The sequence below is a fragment of the Chlorocebus sabaeus genome, chromosome 15, assembly GCF_047675955.1.
Source record: "Chlorocebus sabaeus isolate Y175 chromosome 15, mChlSab1.0.hap1, whole genome shotgun sequence".
Taxonomy (NCBI): domain Eukaryota; kingdom Metazoa; phylum Chordata; class Mammalia; order Primates; family Cercopithecidae; genus Chlorocebus; species Chlorocebus sabaeus.
In genome coordinates, this window is record NC_132918.1 from 48,722,720 (window position 1) to 48,746,365 (window position 23,646).

Genomic DNA, 23,646 nt, shown 5'->3' on the forward strand with positions numbered 1-23,646 from the left:
AATAACAAGAGGAACTTTGGAAACTGTACGAATAAATGGAAATTAAACATTATGTTTCTGAATGGCCATTGGGTCAATGAAAAAAGGGAAAATTTAAAATTTTCCTGAAACAAATGAAAATGGAAACACAACATACCAAAACCTATAGGATACAGCAAAAGTAGTACTAGGAAGGAAGATTATAGCAATAAATCCCTACATCCAAAAAGTACAGAAACTTCAAATAAACAACCTAACAGTGTGTCTTGAAGAATTAGTTCCAGCAATCACACTACTGGGTATCTATCTAAAGGAAAAGAAATTGTATAAAAAACATACCTGACTTGTGTGTATATTGCAGCACTAGTCACAATAGCCAAGATGTAGAATTAACCTACGTGTCCATCAACAGATGATCGAATAAAGAAAATGTGGTGTATGCATACACAATGGAATATTGTTCAGACATTTAAAAAAGAATGAAACCATGTATTTTGCAGCAACATGGATGGAACTGAGGCCATTATCTTAAACAACTCAGAAACAGATACCACATGTTCTCATAAATAAGTGGGAGCTAAATAATGTGTACATATGGATATAGAGTGTGAAATAATAGACATTAGAGACTTGGAAGGGTGGGGAATGGGCAGGGAGTAGATGGTGAGAAATTACTCAATGGCTGCAATGTACATAATTCAGGTGATGAATATAAGAAAAGCCCAGACTTCACCACTCTGCAATAAATCCATGTCACAAAATTGCACTTGCACCCCTTACATTTATACAATTTTTTAAAATAAATAATAACTAGAAAAGCAAGAGGAAACCAAACCCAAAATTATTAGAAGAAAAGAAATGATTGGGGCAGAAATTAATGAATTGATACTAAAAATAGTACAAAAGATTGGTGAAAGAAAAAGTTGGTTTTTTGAAAAGATAAGCAAAATCAACAAACCTTTAGCTGGACTGTAAAGGAGAGAATATCCATATAAATAAAATCAGGGATGAAAAAGGAGTCATTACGTCGGATATCACAGAAATTCAAAATATTTTTAGAGACTATTATGAGCAACTATATACAGTAAATTGGAAAACTTAGAAGAAATGGATGAATTCTGAGACACATAAAACATACCAAGATTGAACAATGAAGAAATCCAAAACTTAAGTAGAACAACATTAACAAGATGGAAACAGTAGTAAAAAGTCTCCAGGACCTGGTGTTTTCACTACTGAATTCTGCCAAACACTAAAAGAAGAGCTAATAACAGTTCTACTCAGACTGTTCCAAAAGCTTGAGGAAAAAATACTTCCAAACTTGCCAGTACTACCCTGATACCAAAACCAAAGAAAGACATAACAAAAAATGAGAACTACAGGCCGATATATCTGATGAACTAGATATAAAATCTTCAGCACAGTACTAGTGAATTGAATTCAACAGCACATTTAAATGATAATTCATCATGATCGAGTGGGATTCATCCTAGGTATGCAAGGATGTTTCAATATATGCAGTCAGTAACTGACACTTTAACAAAATGAAGGACAAAAACCATATGATCATTTCAATACTTACTGAAAAAGTGTTTGATAAAGTTCAACATCTCTTTTTGATAACTCTCATCAAACTGGGTATAGAAGGAACATACCTCAACATAATAAACAGCAACAAACCCACAGCTAGTATCATACTGAATGGGGAAAAAATGAAATCATTTCCTTTAAATTCTGGAAACAAGACAAGGATGCCCACTTTCACCACTCTTATGCAATATAGTACTGGAAATGCTTGCCAGAGCAATTAGACAACAGAAAGAAATAAAAGGCATCCAGAAGGGAAAGGAAGGAGTCAAACTGCTCTTGTTTGTAGACAATATAATCTTATATTTAGAAAAAAACTGTTGATAAATGCAGTGGAGTTGTAGGATACAAAATCAACAATCAGTCACATTTCTATATGCTGACAGCAAACAATCTGAAAAAGAAATCAAGAGATTAATCCCCTGCACAATAGCTGCAAATAAAATACCTAGAAATTAATCAAATTAACCAAAGCAGTGAAAGATCTCTACAATGAAAACTATAAAATAATGATGCAAGAAATTGAAGAAGACACAAAGAAATGGAAAGATTGTCCATGTTCATGTATTGGAAGAATCAATATTGTTAAAATGTCTAAACCACCTCCAAGCAATCTGCAGATTCAGTGCAACCCCTCTCAAAATACCAATGATATTCTTCACAGAAATAGAAAAAAAAAAAGTAAATCCTAAAATTTATCTTGAACCATACGTGACCCTGAATAGCTAGAGCAATCCAGAGCAAAAAGAACAAAGCTGGAGACATTATACTGCAAAGTTATAGTAACCCAAAACAACATGGTACTGGCTTAAAAACAGACACAGAGACCAACGGAACAGAATAGAGAATCCGGAAATAAATCCACATAGTTACAGTCAACTTATTTTTTATAAAGATGCCAAGAACATATATTAGGGAAAGAACAGCCCCTTCAGTAAATGGTCCTGGGACAACTAGATATCCATATTTAAGGGTATGAAACTAAATGCCTGTCTCACCATTTTCAAAAATCAAAATGGATTAAAGACTTAAATGTTAGATCTGTAACTATTAAACTACTGGAAGTAAACAGTGGGGAAACATTCCAGTACATTGATTTGGACAAAGATAAGTAAGACATCAAAAGCACAGGCAACTAAAGCAAAAATGTATAAATGGTATCACATCAAGCTTAAAAAGCTTCTGCACAGCAAAGGAAACAATCAATGAAGTGAAAAGACAATCCACGGAAGGGGAGAAAATATTTGCAAACTACCCATCTGACAAGATACTAATAACCAGAATATATAAGAAGCTCAAACAACTCAGAGAAAAAATAAATAAATAATCCCATTTGATAGTGGGCAAATGCAATATACCGATGTAACAAACCTGCACATATACCCCCATATCTAAACAAAAGTTGAATTTTAAAAAAAAATAAAATACAACTATAACAATGTTTAATGGGCAAATGATCTCAACAAACATTTCTAAAAAGAAAACATACAAATGGCCAACAGGTATATGAAAAAATGCTCAACATCACTACATTAGAGAAATGTAAATCAAAACTACAATGAGCTATCTCCAATTAAAATGGCTTTTACCAAAAAAAAAAAAAAAAAACAGGCAATAATGGATGCTAGTAAGGATGCAGAGAAAGGGAAACCCTCATACATTGTTGGTGGAAACATAAATTAGTACAGCCACTATGAAGGACATACAGTATGGAAATTGCTCAAAAAGATAAAAATAGAGCTACCATGTGATCTAGCAGTTCCACTGCTGGGTATAGGTCCAAAAGAAAAGATATCAGTATATATAAGAGCTATTTGCCCTCTCATGTTTATTGCAGTGCTATTCAGAAAAGCCAAGATACAAAATCAACCTAAGTGTCCATCAATGGATAAACGGATGAAGAAAATGTGTGTGTATATATAAATATATATAGATATAGATATATAATGGAATATTATACAGCCCTAAAAAGAATGAAATCCTGTTATTTGCAACAACATGGATAGAACTGGAGGGCACTGTATTAAAGGTAATAAGCCAGGCACAAAAAAACACATTTTGTCACTCGTGGGAGCTAAAAAATTTGACCTCTTGGAGATAGAGAGTGGAATGGTGGTTATTAGAGGGAAAGAAGGGGAATGGGGACGGTATTAATAGGAGAGGAAGAGTGCGTGATAATGGATACAAAAATACTGTTAGAAAGAATAAGTTCTTGTCTTCAGTAGCACAATAGGGCAACTATTGTTAACAATAATATATATTTTAAAATAACCAAAAGAGTGGAATTGAAATGTTCCTACCACAGCAAAAATCATAAATACTTGAGGTGATGGATATCTCAGTTACTCTGATTTGATCATTATACATTGTATCCTTGTATCAAAATGTCACACGTACCCCATAAATGTGTATTATAACTATTACGTATTCATAAAACTAGAAACAAAAAAATAAAAACAAAGTAAAAAATATTAACTACTTAAAAAATTTAGTTAGAAGAGTGATAGTACTCTAATTTTTTTTTTAAAGAGATGGGGTATCATTTTGTTGCCCAGGCTGGCCTCAAGCAATCCTCCCACCTTGGCCTCCCAAAGTGCTAGTATTACAGGCACATGCCACCATGCCCGTCCTGCTCTACATTTTAATAATCTTTCTCAGCACAATAGTAATAGGAGAAGCTAGATTCTCCTGTCTGCTTAATACTGTCAATCACTAGTTATATGTGTTTTTTTTTTGGTAGAAATATATGACCTCGTACAGATATAAAATTAGAAAAATGAAGAGAATCTTAGTAGCCTTTTCAGATAGTTTTGGCTATACTTTAATATTACATTAAAACTTTAAAGTGGGCCGGGCGTGGTATCTCACGTCTGTAGTCCCAGCACTTTGGGAGGCCAAGGCGGGCAGATCACTTGAGATAAGGAGTTTGAGACCAGCCTGGCCAGCATGGTGAAACCCCATCTCTACTAAAAATACAAAAATTAGCTGGGCGTGGTCGTGCTTGGCTGTACTCCCAGCTACTCAGGAGGCTGAGGCGTGAGAATCGCTTGAACCCGGGAGGCAGAGGTTGCACTGAGCTGAGACTGTGCCATTACACTCGGTGACAGAGCAAAACTCCATTAAGAAAAAAAAACACCTTAAAAGTGGTACTTTGTTTAAGGTTAGTTGTAGTGTAGAATCTTGCAGTGTGGAATCTGAAATCTTATCAATAAGCATTTTGTCCTCCATATACTGTGAGAAAGCAGGAAATAAGAAAAAGTAATGGGAAAAAGGGCATAGCACCTCAGTATTATCATAAGCTAGGTGCAGTGGCTCACACCTGTAAGCCCAACAACTCAGGAGGCTGAGGCAGAAGGATCACTTGAGCTCAGTAGTTTGAGATCAGCCTGGGAAAGACCTCATCTTTTTTTTTTTTTTTTGAGACAGAGCCTTGCTCTGTCGCCCAGGCTGGAGTGCGGTGGCGCGTGCTCAGTGCAACTTTCACCTCCCAGGTTCAAGCGAATCTTCTGCCTCAACCTCCAGAGTAGCTGGGATTACAGGCACGTGCCACCACACCCAACTAATTTTTGTATTTTTAGTAGAGACAAGATTTCACCGTGTTGGTCAGGTTGGTCTTGAACTCCTTACCTTGTGGTCCACCTGCCTCAGCCTCCCAAAGTGCTGAGATTACAAGTGTGAGCCACCATGCCTGGCCTAGACCTCATCTCTTAAAAAAAAAAAAAGAAACCTCATCTCTTAAAAAAGACCTCATCTCTTAAAAAAAAGAGCCTTACTCTGTCACCCAGGCTGGAGTGTGGTGGCACGTGCTCACTGCAATCTCCACTTCCCAGGTTCAAGCGATTCTCCTGCCTCAGCCTCCTGAGTAGCTGGGACTACAGGTGCACGCAACCCCACCTGGCTAATTTTTGTATTTTTAGTAGAGACAGGGTTTCACCATGTTGGCCAGGCTGGTCTCAAACTCCTGGCCTCAGGTGATCTGCCCACCTCAGCCTCCCAGAGTGCTAGGATTACAGGCGTGAGCCACTGCTCCCGGCCATCATCTCTAAAAAAACTTTAAAAACAGCTAGGCATGGTAGTACCCACCTATATTTTCAGCTATTCAGGAGGCTGATGTGGGAGGATTGCTTAAACCTGGTAGTTGGTGACTATAGTGAGCCTTGATCACACCACTGTACTCCAGCCTGGGCAACAGAGTGAGACCCCGACTCTAAAAAATATATGCATATATTATTATGAAAATAGTTTTGATATCAGTGGCTCCCGAAAGGGTCTCACAGACCCTCAGCCATCCCCAGAATGCACTTTGAGATCTACTGGTCACAAGACAGTTTTTATTCTCTTTATATCCAGTTCTTGATACCCTCTAACCTAAAACAGAAAGCAGTTTTTTCTAAAATCAGGGCCACGGCAAAGATGCCTACTTTCACCACTTCTATTCAACACAGTAACAGAAGTTCTGTCCAGAGCAATTAAGCAAGAAAAATAAATAAAAGACATCTAAATTAGAAGGGAAGAAGTAAAGCAGTATCTGTTTGCAGATGATATGATCTTATAGTAGAAAACCCTAAAGATTCCACAAAAAATCCCAATTAATAAATGCAGCAAAGTTGCAGAATACAAAATCAACTCACAAAAATCAGTTGTATTTTTATACACTAACAGTGAAAAATCTGAAAAGGAAATTAAGAAAACTATGATAGTATCAAAAGTATTTATAATAATATCAAAAATAATAAAATGCTTTGGAATAAATGTAACAAAGGAAATGATGTGCTTATACACTAAAAACTACAAAATGTTGCTGAAAGACATGTAAAAAGACATAAATAGACACACACTCTGTTCATGGATTGGAAGACTTATTATTGTTATGATCTCAATACAGCCCACAGCAGTCTACACATTCAATGCAATCCCTATCAAAATCCCAGTGGAATAGAATAGAAAGCCCAAAAATAAACCCTTGCATACATGTTCAAAGTATTTTTTGACAAGGTGTCAAGACCATTCAATTGGAAGTGGATAGCCAGGTGCAATGGCTCATGCCTGTAATCCTAGCATTTTTGGAGGCCGAGGCAGGCAGATCACTTGAGGTCAGGAGTTCAAGACTAGCCTGGCCAACATGGTGAAACCCTGTCTCTACTAAAAATACAAAAAATTAGCTGGATATGATGGCATGTACCTGTAATCACAGCTACTTGGGAGCCTGAGGCAAGAGAATTGCTTGAACCTGGGAGGCAGAAGTTGCAGTGAGCCAAGATGACTCCACTGTACTCTAGCCTGGGCAACAGAGTGAGACACTATCTCAAAAAAAAAAAGAAAAAGAAAAGAAAGTGAATGATCTTTCAGCAAATGGTGCTGGGTAACTGGATATTCACATTTTAAAGAACTTACCTAACTAACATAATATATGAAAATTAACTCAAAATGGATCAAACACCTAAATGTAAGATAAGGCCTAAAACTATAAAAGTCTTAGAAGAAAACTTAGGGCAGAAGCTTCACAACACTGGATTTGGCAGTGATTTCTGGGATGTGACACCAGACACACAGGCCATGAAAGAAAACGTGGACAAATTGCACTTCATGGAAATGTTAACATTATGTGCATCAAAAGACAATAACAAGAGTGAAAAAGGTAACTCATAGAATAAGAGAAAATACTTCCTAATGATATATCTGATAAAGAATATCCAGAATATATAGAGAACTCAGAAAATGAGTCTTAAATGTAAGACCGAAAGCGATAAAAATCCTAGAAGAAAACATAGGAAAAACTCTTCTGGACATTGGCCTAGACAAAGATTTATGACTAATATCTCAAAAGCAAATGCAACAAAAACAAAAATAGACAAATGGGACTTAACTAAACTAAAAAGCTCCTGCACAGCAAAAGAAATAATCAACAGAGTAAACAATCAATCTGCAGTATTTTTAAACTATGTATCTGACAAAGGACTAAATATCCAGAATCTACAAGGAACTCAAAGAACTCAACAAGTAAAAAACAAATAACCCCATTGAAAACAGGCAAAGGTCGTGAGTGAACATTTCTCAAAAGAAGACATCTCAAGGGGTTGCCAACAAACATGAAAAAAATGTTCAACGTTACTAATTACCAGAGAAGTGCAGTTTTGGGCCACAATGAGATACCATCTCACACCAGGCAGAATGGCTACTATTAAAAAGTCAAAAACAACAGATTTTGGCAAGGATGTTGCAAAAAGGGAGTGTTTATACACTGTTGGTTGGAATGTAAATTAGTATAACCTGTATGAAAACAGTATAGTGATTTCTCAAAGAGCTAAAAATAGAACTATGATTTAATTCAGCAGTCTCACTTCTGGGTATCTGCCCCAGGAAAAGAAATCATTATCTAAAAAGTATGCCTGCATTTGTATGTTTATCACAGCACTATTCATAGTAGCAAAGATATGGAATCAACCTAAGTGTCCATCAGTGGATGACTGGATAAAGAAAATGTGGTGTATGTGTGCGTGTGTGTGTGTGTATGTGTATACACACACCATGTGATACTATCCAGCCATTAAAAGAATGAAATCATGTGTCTTGCAGCAACATGAATGGAACTGGGGGCCATTATCCTAAGTGAAATAATTCAGAAATAGAAAGATACCACATGTTCTTATTTATAAATGGGAGCTAAACATGGACATACAGAGTGGAATAATAGACATTAGAGATTTCAAAAGATGGGATGGTAAGAGGGATGTGAGGGATGAGAAATGACCTACTGGGTACAATGTATACTATTCAGGCGATGGGTACACTAAAGTCCACACTTCACCACTATGTAGTATATCCATGTAACTACCTTTTGTACCCCCAAGTCTTATTTTTTAAAAAAGATTAAGGTACACCGAAACAAAACAAGCTTTTTTATAAAACAGAAAATTAAAGTATAATGTAGTTGTAATTTAACTATGAGTAGAAAACACATCAGAATATGAGTCTTTTATATTTTGGCAATTAACTCATATTACCAAAATACCTCCTAAGTAAAGGATGGTATAAACATGAGTCAGCAAATTTTTTCTGTAAGGAGTCAGATAGTAAATATTTTAGGCCTTGTGGGCCAGATGGTCTCTATCACAGCTTTCAAACTCTACAGTTACAGTGTGAAAGTAGCCATTAGAATGGATATGGCTATGTTCCAGTAAAAGTTTATTTACAAAAAGAGGTAGAACTCCGTAGTTTGTCAACCCCTGTATAAAGGAAACAGTTTTGCTGGCTTTCATTTGCATTCGGTTGCTTGACCCTTCAGCCAGCTTAGAAAGCTTTTTATTTTGTAAACACTGAAAAATATAAGGCAACAACTCTAAAATTTTTGCCTGGCAATTGAAAACTTGAACTGAAAGCCCTTTTTTAAATTCTTGATAAAATTATTTTACTTGTTTAGAGTAAGCTTGGGGGGAGATCAACTTCCTAGACAGAGAATTTCATAGACAAATATATTCTCTTTCTTTAGACAATGACTGTTTGCCAAGTAAAATTATCTAATGGCTTACTGATACATGGGCCACAGTGCCACTCTGAAAATGAAGCCAAGGAGAAAGCTGCACTTTTTGCTTTACAACAATTGGTAAGAACTGTCCATGACTTCTCTGTTAAATGTTTTATTAGTCTCTGTAGAAAGCTTATATTTCACTGTCTTGTAACTTTTAAATACTTCCACAGGGCTCCTTAGGCACGAATTTCCCTTTGCCTTCACCAGTATTTGCAAATTATCCTTCAGCTGTGCCACCTGGAACCATTCCTCCAGTCTTTCCCCCACCTACTGGTAAGATATTTTTCATGTATAAGTATTTGTCATTGTTATTTTTACTAAGCTCTTTTAAGAAGCGTCTCTTTTAAGAAATAAAAAATGTACTCAAATATGTAGGAATGTTAAGAAATTGTGAGAAAGTCCAAAGCCACAGCCTGCAGATTGATCTAGAAATGCCATTCTTTTCCTATAGCCTCTAGTATGGCTAGAGTAGTAAGAAAAGGTTGAGTGGGTAGGCTCTTATTCTCCAGTAGCTCCTAACAGATGAATTTGGGTTTAAGTTAGATATCAAAAGGTGAAAAAAAAATCATGTAATTTCTTCAGGACTGTATTTTCTTATTTGTAGTAGACTATGTCCAAAATTTTGTTGAGACTAACATTTTATAATTCTAAATCTTAAGTTCTGAGATTTTCTAAATCACTCAGCTTTTTTCCCTAATAGCAGTTGGCTTCCCTGTATCTTAATTATTATTGTTTTAAAGCCAATAATTTATTTAAGTTTAGAAAATCACTTTTCTGCATCTACTGCCAGGTAGTATTCCAGGAATTCTAAATATCTAATGCTTACAATAAGCATTAGAAAAGTGAATAATACTGATTAAATTTATGACATACAGTTATCTCTTCTCATTAAACTGAATAATAAAGGATTTCAAAAGTGTAAATCTATGAGGACAAAGAGACAGGAGAAGAAATATCAGCAGATTAGAGATTTGAAAAGAGGTTGTGTTGAGAAAAACAACTGAAGAGGTAACCATTTTAGCAGAGCAAGGTTAAAAGCTACAAGCTAAAGTGCCCGTAGAAGAGATTACAAATGAGCATGATAAGTAGATTGTCCCTCACCATTCCCAAGAGGTTCAGAACTTGGAAGCATCAGAAACTGTTAGAGAAGATAAAGAGGAGGCATGTGCTACAAAGAGAGGGATTAGTTGAAAGTCTGTGTGTGGAGTGGTGAGACTACCCTCTTCATCCCTCCGCAACGCAGCCAGACCGCTGCCAGCAAAAAACTGGAGGTGTGTTTTCTAGAGGAGCTCTCAGATATGGGAATACCAGGCAGAGAAGAGAATGGAATGTGAGACTGAAAACACAGAGATTAAGGAAAAGTTCCCTTTTCCTCATCCTATTCTCGGATTGTAGCGAGTCATACCCTTCTCCCCAGATAGGAAATTGGAAGATGAAAAAAGAATAATTAGAGAACAAGTAAAATTGTTAACTAAAATTTTAAAATTTAGTAGATAAAGTCCTAGCAAAACTAAGGAAGATAAAAGTTGTAAAATAAGAAAGAACAGAGATTTAGTGCACAGATCCAGCTCCCACATTATTGGAGTTCCAGAAAAAGAAATCAGAGATGAAGCAAGGGGGTTAAGTGTCAAACAAATAAGAAACTTTTCTAAAACAAAATGATGTGCATCTCTAAAAGAGCCCCCAAATGTTGAGCACAATGAATAAAGACACAGATTATCTTCAGATTCTGAATACTAGTGATAAAAATGGTCCTAAGAGATTCAGAGAAGAGAAGAAATACAGTACATATAAAAGAACAAGAATTAGGATGGTACTGCACTATTGAACAGTGCCTAGAAGCCAGAAAGCATTGAATACCTCAAAACCCTGAGGCAGAATGAGTTTCATCCTAATTTCTCTGTATAGCCAAACTATGAATCCAGTATAAAGGAGACAAAAAGATATTTTCAGATATGCAAATGTTTTTCTTATGTACCTTTTTTTTTTTTTTTTTTTTTTTTTTTTTTTTTTTTTTTTTTTTTAAGTGGCAAGGTCTCACTATATTGCCCAGGCTGATCTCAAAGTCCTGGGCTCAAGCAATCCTCCCACTTCAGCCTTCGAAAATGCTGAGATTACAAGCGTGAGCCATCATGCCTTGCCTACCCTCTTTTAAGAAACTACTGAATTATATGCTCCAACAAAACAAAGCAGTAGTTTAAAAAAGAAAAGAAAATTAGGAAACCAAAATGACAAATTGCAGATCTAGTATAGTTATACAATGAATGAAAATCCCAGGATGCCAGCTGCTCAGTGGGTCTAGAAAGTGACTAGTCCCAACTGGAGAGGCAGAGGGAAGTCTTGGCAGTAAGATTATTAATAGATGAGCAACGGGAAGACATTAAGGATGGATATAGAGAAGACTGAGCAGCTTTTATTATATTTTTCCTAAAGAATTGATATAAGCAAGACTAAGCTTTTAAAAAATAATTATTAGCCTGGGCAACATGGCAAAACAGCCTGGCAACATGATAAAACCCCATCTCTAATCTACAAAAAATAAAAAAGTGGCCAGACATGGTGGCATGCACCTATAGTCGCAGCTACTTGGGAGGATCACTTGAGCCTGGGGGGTCAAGGCTGCAGTGAGCTGTGATCATGCCACTGCCCCCCAGCCTGGGTGACAGAATGAGACCTGTCTCAAAAAATAATAATAATAATAATGACCAACTCAAGTAAAAACAAAAGGTTTTACAAGAAAGTACATAATGGATCTCTTCTTACAAGAAACATAATCAGAGTACCCAGCTTGGCTCTGCAGTGATAATATTTACATAGCCACATACCACAAATAGATAACACTGCTTGTATATTTAAACAAATGATGTAATGTACTTGCATTGGGAGTACAGGGTAAGTAGTGAGGGGTAATGCAAAAAAACTGAATTTTGTTCTATCTAAATAGGAAGTCAGTAGACCTAAAAATGCCTAAAATTAATAAATTATTAGCAAGTAGCATAAGCAAATTATTGAACAGTGTGGAAATAAATATCTAAAACAGTTAAACCTGGAGTAGAACAGATGTCTGCTGTTTTCTGTTGAAAATCTTTTTTAGGCCAGGCACAGTGGCTCACGCCTGTAATTCCAGCACTTTGGGAGGCCAAGGTAGGTGGATCACTTGAGCTCAGGAGTTCGAGACCAGCCTGACCAACATGGTGAAACCGTCTCTACTAAAAATATAAAAATTTGAAAATTAGTTGGGTATGGTGGCACACACCTGTAGTCCCAGCTACTCAGGAGGCTGAGGCAGGAGAATCACTTGAACCCAGGAGGCAGAGGTTGCAGTGAGCTGAGATTGTGTCACTACACTCCAGCCTGGGCTACAGAGCTAGACTCCATCTCAAAAAAAAAAAAAGAAGAAAATCTTTTTTAGTACAATGTATATGTAGTATTTTGATTTTTTTTTTAATGTAATTTGTCTAAGGTCATAAGTTACTATCTAGCAGAACTGGCATTCAAAATCCAAGTCTGAGCCAGGCATGGTGGCTCATGCCTGTATTTCCAGTACTTTGGAAGGCCTGTCTCAAGAAAACCCCAAAAGGCCCAAACCAAAACAAAACATTTTTTATACAGTCAAAGGAATGCCAATTCAGTACAGTAACAAAAGCATGGGCTTTGAAAACAGATAGCTGGTGTGGTGGCTCATACCTGTAATCCCAGCACTTTGAGAGGCTGAGGTGGGAGGATCACTAGAGCCATGAGTTCAAGACCAGCCTGGGCAACATAGGGAGACCTTGTCACTACAGAAAATAGAAAAAATCAGCTGAGTGTGGTGCTGTGCGCCTGTAGTTCCCAGCTATTCAGGAGGCTGAGGCAGGAGGATTGGTTGAGCCTGTGAGGTGGAGGCTGCAGTGAGCCAAGATTATGCCACTGCACTCTAGCCTAGGTCTTTAAAAAAAAAAAAAAAACACAGATGACGACAGACTTGGATTTTTTTTTTTTTGAGACAGAGTGCCACTCCTGTCACCCAGGCTGGAGTGCAGTGGCATGATCAGGGCTCACAGAAGCCTCGACCTCCTTGGGCTCAGTTGATCCTCCTGCCTCTGCCTCCCAAGTGGCTGGAACTATGGCACACACCACCACATCTGGCTAATTTTCGTGTCTTTTTGTAGAGACAGGGTTTTACCATGTTGTTTAGGCTGGTCTCAAACTCTGGGCTCAAGAGATCCGCCAGCCTCGGCCTCCCAAAATGCCAGATTACAGGCATGAGCCACTGTGCCCGGCCAACAATGTTTTAGTCATAAAGTTTTCATGACATAATGGATCTGATATTTTTGTATAGCTCAATATAATAGTATCCCCATAACTTATAAAATCTAATTTGACTGCTGCTTCTTCACATTCAAAAATGAATACAGTAGCTATATATAGATTAATTTTAAGTAATTAATATGTATAGAGTACCTAAAAGTTTGCACACAAACTTCTCTAAAAACAGAATTGTCTTATGATCATATATTTTTTAAGAGGAATGATTATTTTCCCCATTTATTATTGATATTTTAACCTTTTTCATGTTGATTAGTTTATTCATACCTACTAATAATTTTAAGGTTATAATTGGAATGCTTTTGGTCCTATAAAGATGTTCTCCAAATATTCCAGTTAAAATATGTAAATACATAAATGCCAAGATATTTGAAGGTTAATCAGCAGAGAACAACTTAAGCATTAGATTAACATTTTAAAGTTATTTTGTAAATTTCTATTTTATGTTATAAAAAAATTTATCTCATAAAATGTCCCAGTTGAGGAATATGTATTTCAGATTTATAACAGTGATCTATTAAGGAAATTACGGAGTTGACCATTGTATAAGATTAACATAGCATCTTTTAAATAGACCTTCTTAGCATATGACTCCCACCAAAGTTGCTCGTAGATAGTGTCAAGACCTAATTTTCTACTTTTGTTTTCTTTTTTGAGACAAGTTCTCACTCTGTCAGCCAAGTTAAATTGCAATGACCTGATGTTGGTTCACTGCAACCTCCGCCTCCCAGGCTCAAGCGATCCTCACACATTAGCCTCCTGAGTAGCTGGGACCACAGCCACATGCCATGCCTGGCATCCCAAAGTGCTGGGATTACAGGCATGAGCCACTGCTCATGTTTAAAAAATAAATAAATAAATTTTTAAAAATAAATGTTAAAAAAATTATTTTTAACATTTATTTTTACATAATTTTCTGAATCTTATTAGTGTTTTTCATATTACAAGTTTTCTTCCTCTTAGAATTTGTGTATGTGTATTTCATAACACTGAAGTATGTTATGATTCTTCTCTCCTAATCCAAAAATGTCTTAAATAGCTGAACTTTAATTAAACTATACTATTTTACGGGTCTGGCTGCTTTTTATCTCTATGAAAAGAATATTTGAACATGGTGCATATTTTCTTCAGTGGCAGTGTGCTGGTGCCTTGTCACTGTTTAATGTAGTTTTGAAATGCTGCACTGGTACAGGCTGTCTCCATAAGAATCACCTATGGAGTTTAATACAAACTCCAGGGCCTATCAGAGTCTGGCTTACTAGATCTGAGGCCCTGCCCAGGAATCTGTATTTCACAAGCTCCTCAAGTGATTCAGATATACAAATTAGATTTGGAACCCATTGGTTCAATACATTTTTAATAAGAAACAAACCATAAGTGAAAAAAGGCCTTGACTTCCAATTGTTAAAATAGAAAAAAGAAAGATTCTACCTGTCATATGAAGGTGATGAGATTTCAGGACTTGAGCTTTTTTGGTTTTTTTGTAGGCTGGGATCACTATGGAAGCAACTATGCATTGGGGGCAGGTGAGATCCTTAAGATTTCTCTCTTTGTGCCCAAGCTTTTCTCTCACAAGGGACAATTTCATGACCCTTTTATTATTTTTATAAATATAATTGCAAATATTCCTAAAACTTGTATCAGCATATGATATTAGTAGTAGTATTCTCCTTTTCAGGCCAGTATAATGATAAATTCATTTCTGTAGATAGTCTACACAGTCCTAAGAAGGGATCCTGAGGTTGAATGTTGTAAGGAAGAGTAATTATAGGTGAAGTAAGTGTAGGCCTTTTGTTAAAGGCAAAAAAAATAAAAAGCCCAAACAGGCTAACAGAAGGAGGTCTCAAATTTCAGAGGTTTGATGATACCATTTTACTAAAAGAAAAATTTTCCTTGGTTTTTAACAGCTAATATAATGCCTTCATCATCTCATCTCTTTGGCTCAATGCCATGGGGACCATCAGTGCCAGTTCCTGGGAAGCCCTTCCATCATACTTTATATTCTGGGACCATGCCCATGGCTGGGGGAATGCCAGGGGGTGTGCACAATCAGTTTATACCTCTGCAGGTGAGAAAAGTAATATTTTTAAGATAATTATTTGTTTAATGCTGAAAGACTATTGATAAAGATTTTTTTATGCAGTGTACTTATTCAGTGCCAACTAGAAGTTCAGTACTAGTGTGGGTAGTAAGAAGGCAGTGATTGACAAGTCTGACCTGTCCCTGCTCTCTGAGTTTGTGTTCTAATAAATAATAATTGTACCAAGTAATATGCTATTCTAATACAGATTGATTAAAATCTGAAATATAAACAAAATCACAAACATTTTTAAAATATTTAACCTGTGGAAAATTGTATTTATTTGTTTTTTTATTATTCATTTTTTTGGAGAAGGATCTCACTCTGTAGCCCAGGCTGGAACGCAGCCCACACACAATCTCCGCTCCCTGCAGCCTTGACTTCCTGGGCTAAAGTGATCCTCCCACCTTAGACTCCTGAGTACCTGAGGCTACAGGCATGTGCCAGCATGCCTGTCTAGTTTTTGTAATTTTTTTGTAGAGATGGAGTTTTGCCATGGTCTCAAACCCCAGAGCTCAAGCGATCCACCTGCCTCAGCCTCCCAAAGTGCTGATATTACAGTTGTGAGCCACTGCACCCAGCCCAAGAATTTTAAATATTTTGTTTGTAATTAAGTTCTTTGAATTACTAAAGTCTTACTTGGAAATTATAAGTGGAAGTCACAGATCAGCTGTGATTGACAAATATTAGCAGCATGCATGGTTTATGGTAATTTCCAATTTTTTTTGCCTACATTATTAATTAGTGATGCTTTTATTCCTAATAGGTTACTAAAAAAAGGGTTGCAAACAAAAAGAACTTTGAGAATAAGGAAGCCCAGAGTTCTCAAGCCACTCCAGTTCAGACCAGCCAGCCAGATTCTTCCAACATTGTCAAAGTAAGTCCACAGGAGAGCTCATCAGCTTCTTTGAAGTCCTCTCAGATTGCTCAACCTGCATCTTCTTTTCAAGTTGAAACAGCCTCTCAAGGCCGTAGTATATCTCACCATAAGTCAACACCAAGCTCTTCTTCCAGAAGAAAATCAAGAAAACTGGCTGTCAATTTTGGTGTTTCTAAACCTTCTGAGTAAATTTGGCTGTTGGAATTAATTTCTTCTCTTTCCATCTACCTTTTTATAAATCCATATCTATATCTCATAAAAATTAGAATGTACTATTTTTTAAAAAGATGTGTAAATTGAAATTTTTTCATTTTTAATTTATCAGGCACTTTTCATGCTGTTTAAAAGACTGTGTATCAAATTGTGCACTTTAAGTATGTGCAGTTTGTTGTATGTCAATTATACCTCAATAAATCTGTAATAAAAAAACTAAATTAAACCTTGCATTAAAGTAACATCACAGTATCAGTGGACTAAACATTAAAATGTACCACTCTAATCATTGGTCTCATCATTGAAGCATCCAGAACTATGAATTAGACATCAGTTAGCAATAATAAGCATTTTTTACACTATCATTGAGGAATAATGACATGGAGCATGAAATTTGGGCCTCCAGTATAAGTTACTGAATGTGGATTTTATTTCCCTTGTTAATGATGTAAGAAAATTGTCAGGAGAATGGCTCTTATTTATATGTATTTTAACTTACGCTTTGTTGTCTCTGAGGGACCCTTAGACCTGCTGCGAAAGGATCACATTTGTTGTGGTGCTGCCAGTTTTGCTTTATTCTAAATTTTGTACCAAAGCAACTTTAGAATAATCAGAATATTTCATCTAACTGCTTAGAACTATAAATAGCATTCTAAATTTGAGTAAATACAATTTTTTAGATTACTCAAGAACCAGCATTAGGAATTTATAATAAAATTGTTTCAAAATCTACAGGGTACAATGATTACAAATTAATCTTCTAACAAAATATGAAATACTAGTCATGTTAATGAATTGTATTATTTTCTATGGCTTTTTATTTGCTTACCTGACATTTTATGAGAGCTTCATGGTTGGTCGGTATGTAGTGCTTCCTGGGACTCAAGAAATTCTAATTGTTAAGTTCCAAGGTGTGCTACAATATAGGAGGCACAGTCATCAGTTTGTGACGTACATTATTTACCGCCAATTTCATTCTAATTCTGTATTTTTAGCTTTATGCTGAACTGTTCAGTGATGCTGGGATTCTCTCTTTGCATGTCATATGTGAATGTGTGGTTCAACCTATAACTGTTGAAATTATTTTAGAATTTATGAAGATTTCTCAGCAGGGCCTATGTTTATATATATATATTTATTATTTAGTTTTTGTGATATGCTTATATTTTTAAGGAAGTAAGTTATAGCATACTTTTTTAAAAGTAGGAACCACAATCTTTATATGGAGCAGCTTGTTATATCTGATTTTCATTTAGCTCGTTGGAAACTCTGCCATGACTCTTAAAGTAGGCTTACTTGTTTTTTAAAATGCTGGTATTAAACTAAATTGACTCCTTTCACTAACTGCTGATTTCAGAGTTTAAATGTTAGCAGGATATTTGTGTATTAGCAGTGCCTTCAGTATAAAAGAGAAATATTCATTATCTGTCATTTATCATAGTCATATAAGTTTCCATGATTTTATTTTCTGTTATTTTCATAAGTTCAGATGTATATCAGTTCCCAACATTGTTTCTTTATCTGTAGTGGGATCTTGAGTAATGAGGCTCAAGTAAATCCTCAATGTTTATCGTTATTGCCTTATAAACTCTATTTGTGTTTAAAGGAAACTTCTATTATGGTAATACAAAGAAAAGTTCAATTGTGACAGTAATCTTATATTAACCTCTTCCTACTTTAAAGTGTGTAATGTTTCACCTCAGCTGTACAAACTCCAGCATTTAGAAATTGCCTCACTCATTACTCCTGTGTGACAGTTATATAAATAGCATGCAACTCACATCTGTTTTAGAGCATAGAAGAAGCAGCACCTGCCATCTTCTGAAAACTCCAAAGGGAAATTTTAGTAAACATAGTGCGCTAAACCCGTAAGGATACTTCCCCAATATTTGAGCACAGCAAGCTGACAGTTCTATGCAGATAGGCAGTGAGTTTTATTTTCCAGCCAGGCGCAGTGGCTCATGCCTGTAATCCCAGCACTTTGGGAGGCTGAGGCAGGTGGATCACTTGAGGTCCAGAGTTCCAGACAAGCCTGGCCAACATGGCGAAGCCCCATCTCTACTAAAACTACAAAAATTAGCCGGGCATGGTGGCACATGCCTGTAGTCCCAGCTACTCGGGAGGCTGAGGCATGAGAATCACTTGAACCCGGGAGGCAGAGTCTGCAGTGAGTCGAGATTGCACCACTGCACTTCAGCCTGGGCAGCAGAGCAAGACTGTGTCTCAAAAAAAAACAAAAAGAAAAAGTTGTATTATCCTTACTTTTTTTTTTTAACGTTATTATTCTAAAGGCCAAAACTGAGAAGAGGTTAAGATAGGAGAGAGCTCCATAATGGCTGGGTAGTAGTCAGGCATTCTCTTTTCTTTTTCCCCTGTAGACCCATTCCAAATGTGGGCCTGAGGTCAATGGGAGATGTGCCCTCCCTATGGAGGATGTAAGAGGCAGAGGCCATTTCTGCCCCGTGATGAGGAAACGATCTGTTGATAGGCCTGGAATCTAGAGTATATCTGAAAAGCAGTTGGACTTCAATAAATTTAAAACCTTCTCTTTGAGATGGTGTGGACTAAGACCACCCCCAAAGTTTAAAAATATACTCCTTCAACTTGAATCTTCTGAGGACTTTTTGTGAAAATGATGGACTGTTTAGGGCACACAGGACAGATTCCCCAAATTGCTTTATGTTTCCACATAACTAGAGCACTTCAGTCTATGTAAGCCTTTGTCTCCTAACTGAAACATTATTTCTAAGTATTTCTATTCAATAAGTTTTTTTCTTTTTTGAGCAACTTAAGTGAATTTTGAAGATTGCTCCTTCCAGTCTCGTTCCTTTTCACATTTTCCTGCATTATCTAATAATTACCTCAGTGTTAGAATTTGACTGAATGTATTAATTGATTTAAACATCATGTAGACTAAAGTCTTAAACATCTAAGACTCAGTTGCACAAAAAAATTAAAGTCACCTCTACTGAACCTTGGTTTCAATTTAAGATTTTTCTTGCTTTTCAAAAGGGTAACTAATAAAGATTGAAGGGTTTTTTTTCCCAATTGGTTGGAGGAATGAAGAACTATTGATGCAAGCTTTTCATTGTTTCTTTTCTATGATCAGGTATCTGCTTTCATTTTAGACTGCTGCTTCCAAACTAAGCTAGAATCTTGGTTTTAATGAGAGGAGGCAGAGAAAGGGAGGCAGATGGAAGAAGAGAAACAGTTAAATAAAGACATACCCAGTCACTGCATTTTTGGACTATACTATATCTTTCTAGCTCAAGGAAATAGATAAACTGTAGGGTCTTTTTTACTCTTTATGTATCAGTTTTTGTGTTAGTCATAGCTGTTCATAGTGGTTGTCTAATTTTTATTATATGAGAACTGTGCAGATCTTCACTGAAGTTAGTTCTGTCACACTTCTTCCCATTATTTAGAGCAAGGTTTTTTAAAGCAACCGTACAATTTCTCAGCCTTATGAGCTTGCTGTATTTCTTAGTATCATGTTGCTTCCAAATTTTGTTTTTACTGCAAAAGACAATTTATTGTAGAGAAGTGGCTGTGAAAGTCATTCTCCATCTTTAAAAATCAATTGCAGAGTTCATTTGTCATTTTCTAGAGATAAATTATACTATTCAAACTGGCAGTGCTCATTATGTACATTTTGTAAGCTCTGTCAGTGAAACCATCAGTTTTGCAGGAGCTTCCTTTCCTGGTCAAGATAAAGCTTAAAATTCCAGAAATTAATATCGTTTGGACTGACTTTATTCATATTTCCATCAAACTTCTCCATTACAGTAAGAGATAGTGTTGAACCAGCATCAGGTCTCCAGAAACATGGCAGAGCAGACAGGCAGTTAAGTTTCACAAACATCATAGATCATTTTCTTAGAGAAGAAAAACATGTCTAAAATAGTTTTAGTAGTCCAAAATGTCAACTATCTGTAGCTGCTTTTGTGTGTGTGTCAGTGAACAAATAATAATGCCTTGCTCAATCAATGCATTCAGCCATCTCAAGTGCAATTTGTGAAGGAGACTATGGTTTCCAAAAGATACATTTTTTTACAAAGTTAAAGCTGTAAAAAGTCTGGGTTTTTTCCTCCAGCCGTACACCAGCTGCGCTTGGTTATTTCAGCAGTTGGTATACTATTAAATTGTCCAGGCCAAATAAGTTTCTGTAGCTGTTTTAGTAATTTGAAGCCAAATTCTCATGCTGTTTCTCATTAAATAATAAGAATGAGAATTTGGTCCACAGTTTGCTTTAAGTTCTCTCTTCCTTTCTTTCCCTTACAGTTAAGGGTTTGGTGGGGGATGGGGAGCCTGTTTTTGGTTTTTGGATTTTTTTTTCTTTTGGCCTCAAGTATCATACTTTCTTTTGCCTGTATCCAACTGCTTCTTTGAGTATTTTCATCTATTTTAATATGAGTGATAGATGGTGTGCTGTGTCGTCAAAGTGTTCAACATTTTGTTCATTTAAACAATAGTGTAATTCATACATATATAGATCATATATAGATACATATCTTAATTGATTTCTCACATAACTTTTATAAGTAACTGGAATTTTTCATTAGATCTTATACAGAGAAGTATTTTATTAAAAATTCAAAAGGGAAGACTTTTATGTGCTCATTTTGTAATTTTTGTTTTTAAATATCTTTACATTGTCTGCCAATTAAAGTGTTTTAAACTTGCATTGGAATGGACTCCGAATGTATTTTTGTGGTGTTACATTATCTGTAGATTTCTAGCATGAAGTTAGCCTCACAATGCTGTGCAAAGGATTTTAAAATATGAGAGTCACTGAAAGAGTTTAAACATCTGTTCATGTTAAATGCTCTATGGATTTTAATTAAAGACTTGAGAATGATTTTATAAGCTGTTTGTTCTTTTATTACTATGCTGATATCAAAAGTAGAAACATTAGTCTTTTGATTTGTTTTTGAGACAGAGTCTTGTTCTGTCACCCAGGCTGTAGATCTCAGCTCCCTGCAGCCCCCACCTCCCTGCAGCCCCCACCTCCCAGGTTCAAGCTATTCTCATGCCTTAGCCTCCTAAGTACCTGGGACTACAGGCACATGCCACCATGCCTGGGGTTATTGGGGAACAGGTGGTGTTTAGTTACATGAATAAGTTATTTAGTGGTGATTTGTGAGATTTTGGTTCACCCATCACCTGAGCAGTATACACTGCACCATATTTGTAGTCTTTTATACCTTGCCCCCTTCCCACACTTTCCCTCTGACCCCCAAAGTGCATTGTGTCATTCTTATGCGTTTGCATCCTCATAGCTTAGCTCCCACTTACGAGTGAGAACATACGATGTCTGGTTTTTCATTCCTGAGTTACTTCACTTAGAATAATGGTCTTCATTATTATCCAGGTCGCTGCAAATGCCATTAATTCATTCCTTTTTATAGCTGAGTAGTATTCCACCATATATACATATATACACACACACCACAGTTTATCTACTCATTGATTGATGGGCATTTGGGTTGGTTCTAGTTTGTTTTTTTGTTTTCTGAGATGGCGTTTTCGCTCTTATCACCCAGGCTGGAGTACAATGGCGCAATCTCAGCTGACTGCAACCTCCTCCTTCCATGCGTTCAAGCAATTCTCCTGTGTCAGCTTCCCCAGTAGCTGGGATTACAGGCACATGCCACCACACCTGGCTAATTTTTGTATTTTTAGTAGAGACGGGGTTTCACAATGTTGGCCAGGCTGGTCTTGAACTCCTGACCTCAGGTGATCCACCTGCCTCAGCCTCCCAAAGTGCTAGGATTACAGGCGTGAGCTACCACACCCGGCCCGGTTCCATGTTTTTGCAATTGTGAATTGTGATGCTATAATCTTGTGCAAGTATCTTTTTCATGTAATGACTTCCTTTCCTCTGGGCAGATACCCAAAAGTGGGATTGCTGGATCAAATAGTAGTTCTACTTTTAGTTCTTTAAGGAATCTCCACAGTTTTCCATAGTGGCTGTAGTAGTTTACATTCCCACCAGCAGTGTAGAAGTATTTCCTATTCACCACATCCACGCCAACGTGTATTTTTTTATCTTTATTTTTTTATTTTATTTTTTTTAATAGGGCCATTCTGCAGGAGTAAGGTGGTATCACATTGTGGTTTTAAGTTACATTTCCCTGATTGTTAGTGATGTTGAGTATTTTTTCATATCCTCGTTGACCATTTGTATATCTTCTTTTTAGAATGTTCTATTCATATCCTTAGCCCACTTTTTGATGGGATTGTTTATTTTTTTCTTGCTGATTGTTTGAGTTTGTTGTAGATTCTGGATATTAGTCCTTTGTCAGTTGTGTAGATTGTGAAGATTTTCTCCCACTCTGTGGGTTGCCTGTTTACTCTGCTGACTTCCTTTTGCTGTGCAAAAGCTCTTTCGTTTAATTATGTCCCAGCTATTTATCTTTGTTTTTATTGCATTTTCTTTTGGGTTCTTGGTCATGAAATCCTTGCCTAAGCCAATGTCTAGAAGGTTTTTCCAGTGTTATCTTCTAGAATTTTTATAGTTTCATGTCTTAGATTTAAATTATTGATCCATCTTCAGTTGATTTTTGCATAAGGTGAGAGATGAGGATTCAGTTTCATTCTCCTACATGTGGCTTGCCAATTATCGCAGCACTATTTGTTGAATACGGTGTCCTATCACCACTTTATGTTTTTTTTTGCTTTATCTAAGATCACTTGCAAGTATTTGGGTTTATTTCTGAGTTATCTGTTCTGTTCCATTGTTCTACATGCCTATTTTTATACCAAGTACCATGCTGTTTTGGTGACTATGGACTTATACCATAGTTTGAAATCAGGCAGTGTGATGCCTCCAGATTTGTTCTTTTTGCTTCATCTTGCTTTGGCTCTGTGGGGTCTTTTTTGGTTCCATATGAATTTTAGGATTTTTTTTTTTTTTTTTAGTTCTATGAAGAACAATGGTAGTATTTTGATGGGGATTGCGCTGAATTTGTAGATTGCTTTTGGCAGTATGGTCATTTTCACAATAATGCTTCTACCCATCCATGAACATAGGATGTGTTTCCATTTGTTTGTGTCATCTATGACTTCTTT

General features: G+C 36.4%; 1 protein-coding gene across 4 annotated transcripts in view; it reads left to right on the plus strand.

The window, feature by feature from the left end:
* XRN1 (5'-3' exoribonuclease 1) overlaps nucleotides 1-21,441 on the plus strand; it is a 136,328-nt gene extending 114,887 nt beyond the window's left edge. For 2 of the 4 annotated variants that reach the window (XM_008008855.3, XM_008008857.3), the window contains exons 38-42: nucleotides 9,056-9,169; nucleotides 9,265-9,367; nucleotides 14,890-14,928; nucleotides 15,310-15,470; nucleotides 16,249-21,441. In XM_008008855.3, the coding sequence (XP_008007046.1) occupies nucleotides 9,056-9,169; nucleotides 9,265-9,367; nucleotides 14,890-14,928; nucleotides 15,310-15,470; nucleotides 16,249-16,551 (720 nt within the window). In that variant the 3' untranslated portion in view covers nucleotides 16,552-21,441. The remainder of the gene's footprint in view (nucleotides 1-9,055; nucleotides 9,170-9,264; nucleotides 9,368-14,889; nucleotides 14,929-15,309; nucleotides 15,471-16,248) is intronic. The other 2 variants (XM_008008858.3, XM_008008859.3) reach the window with 2 other exon arrangements.
* Nucleotides 21,442-23,646: the final 2,205 nt, after the last annotated feature.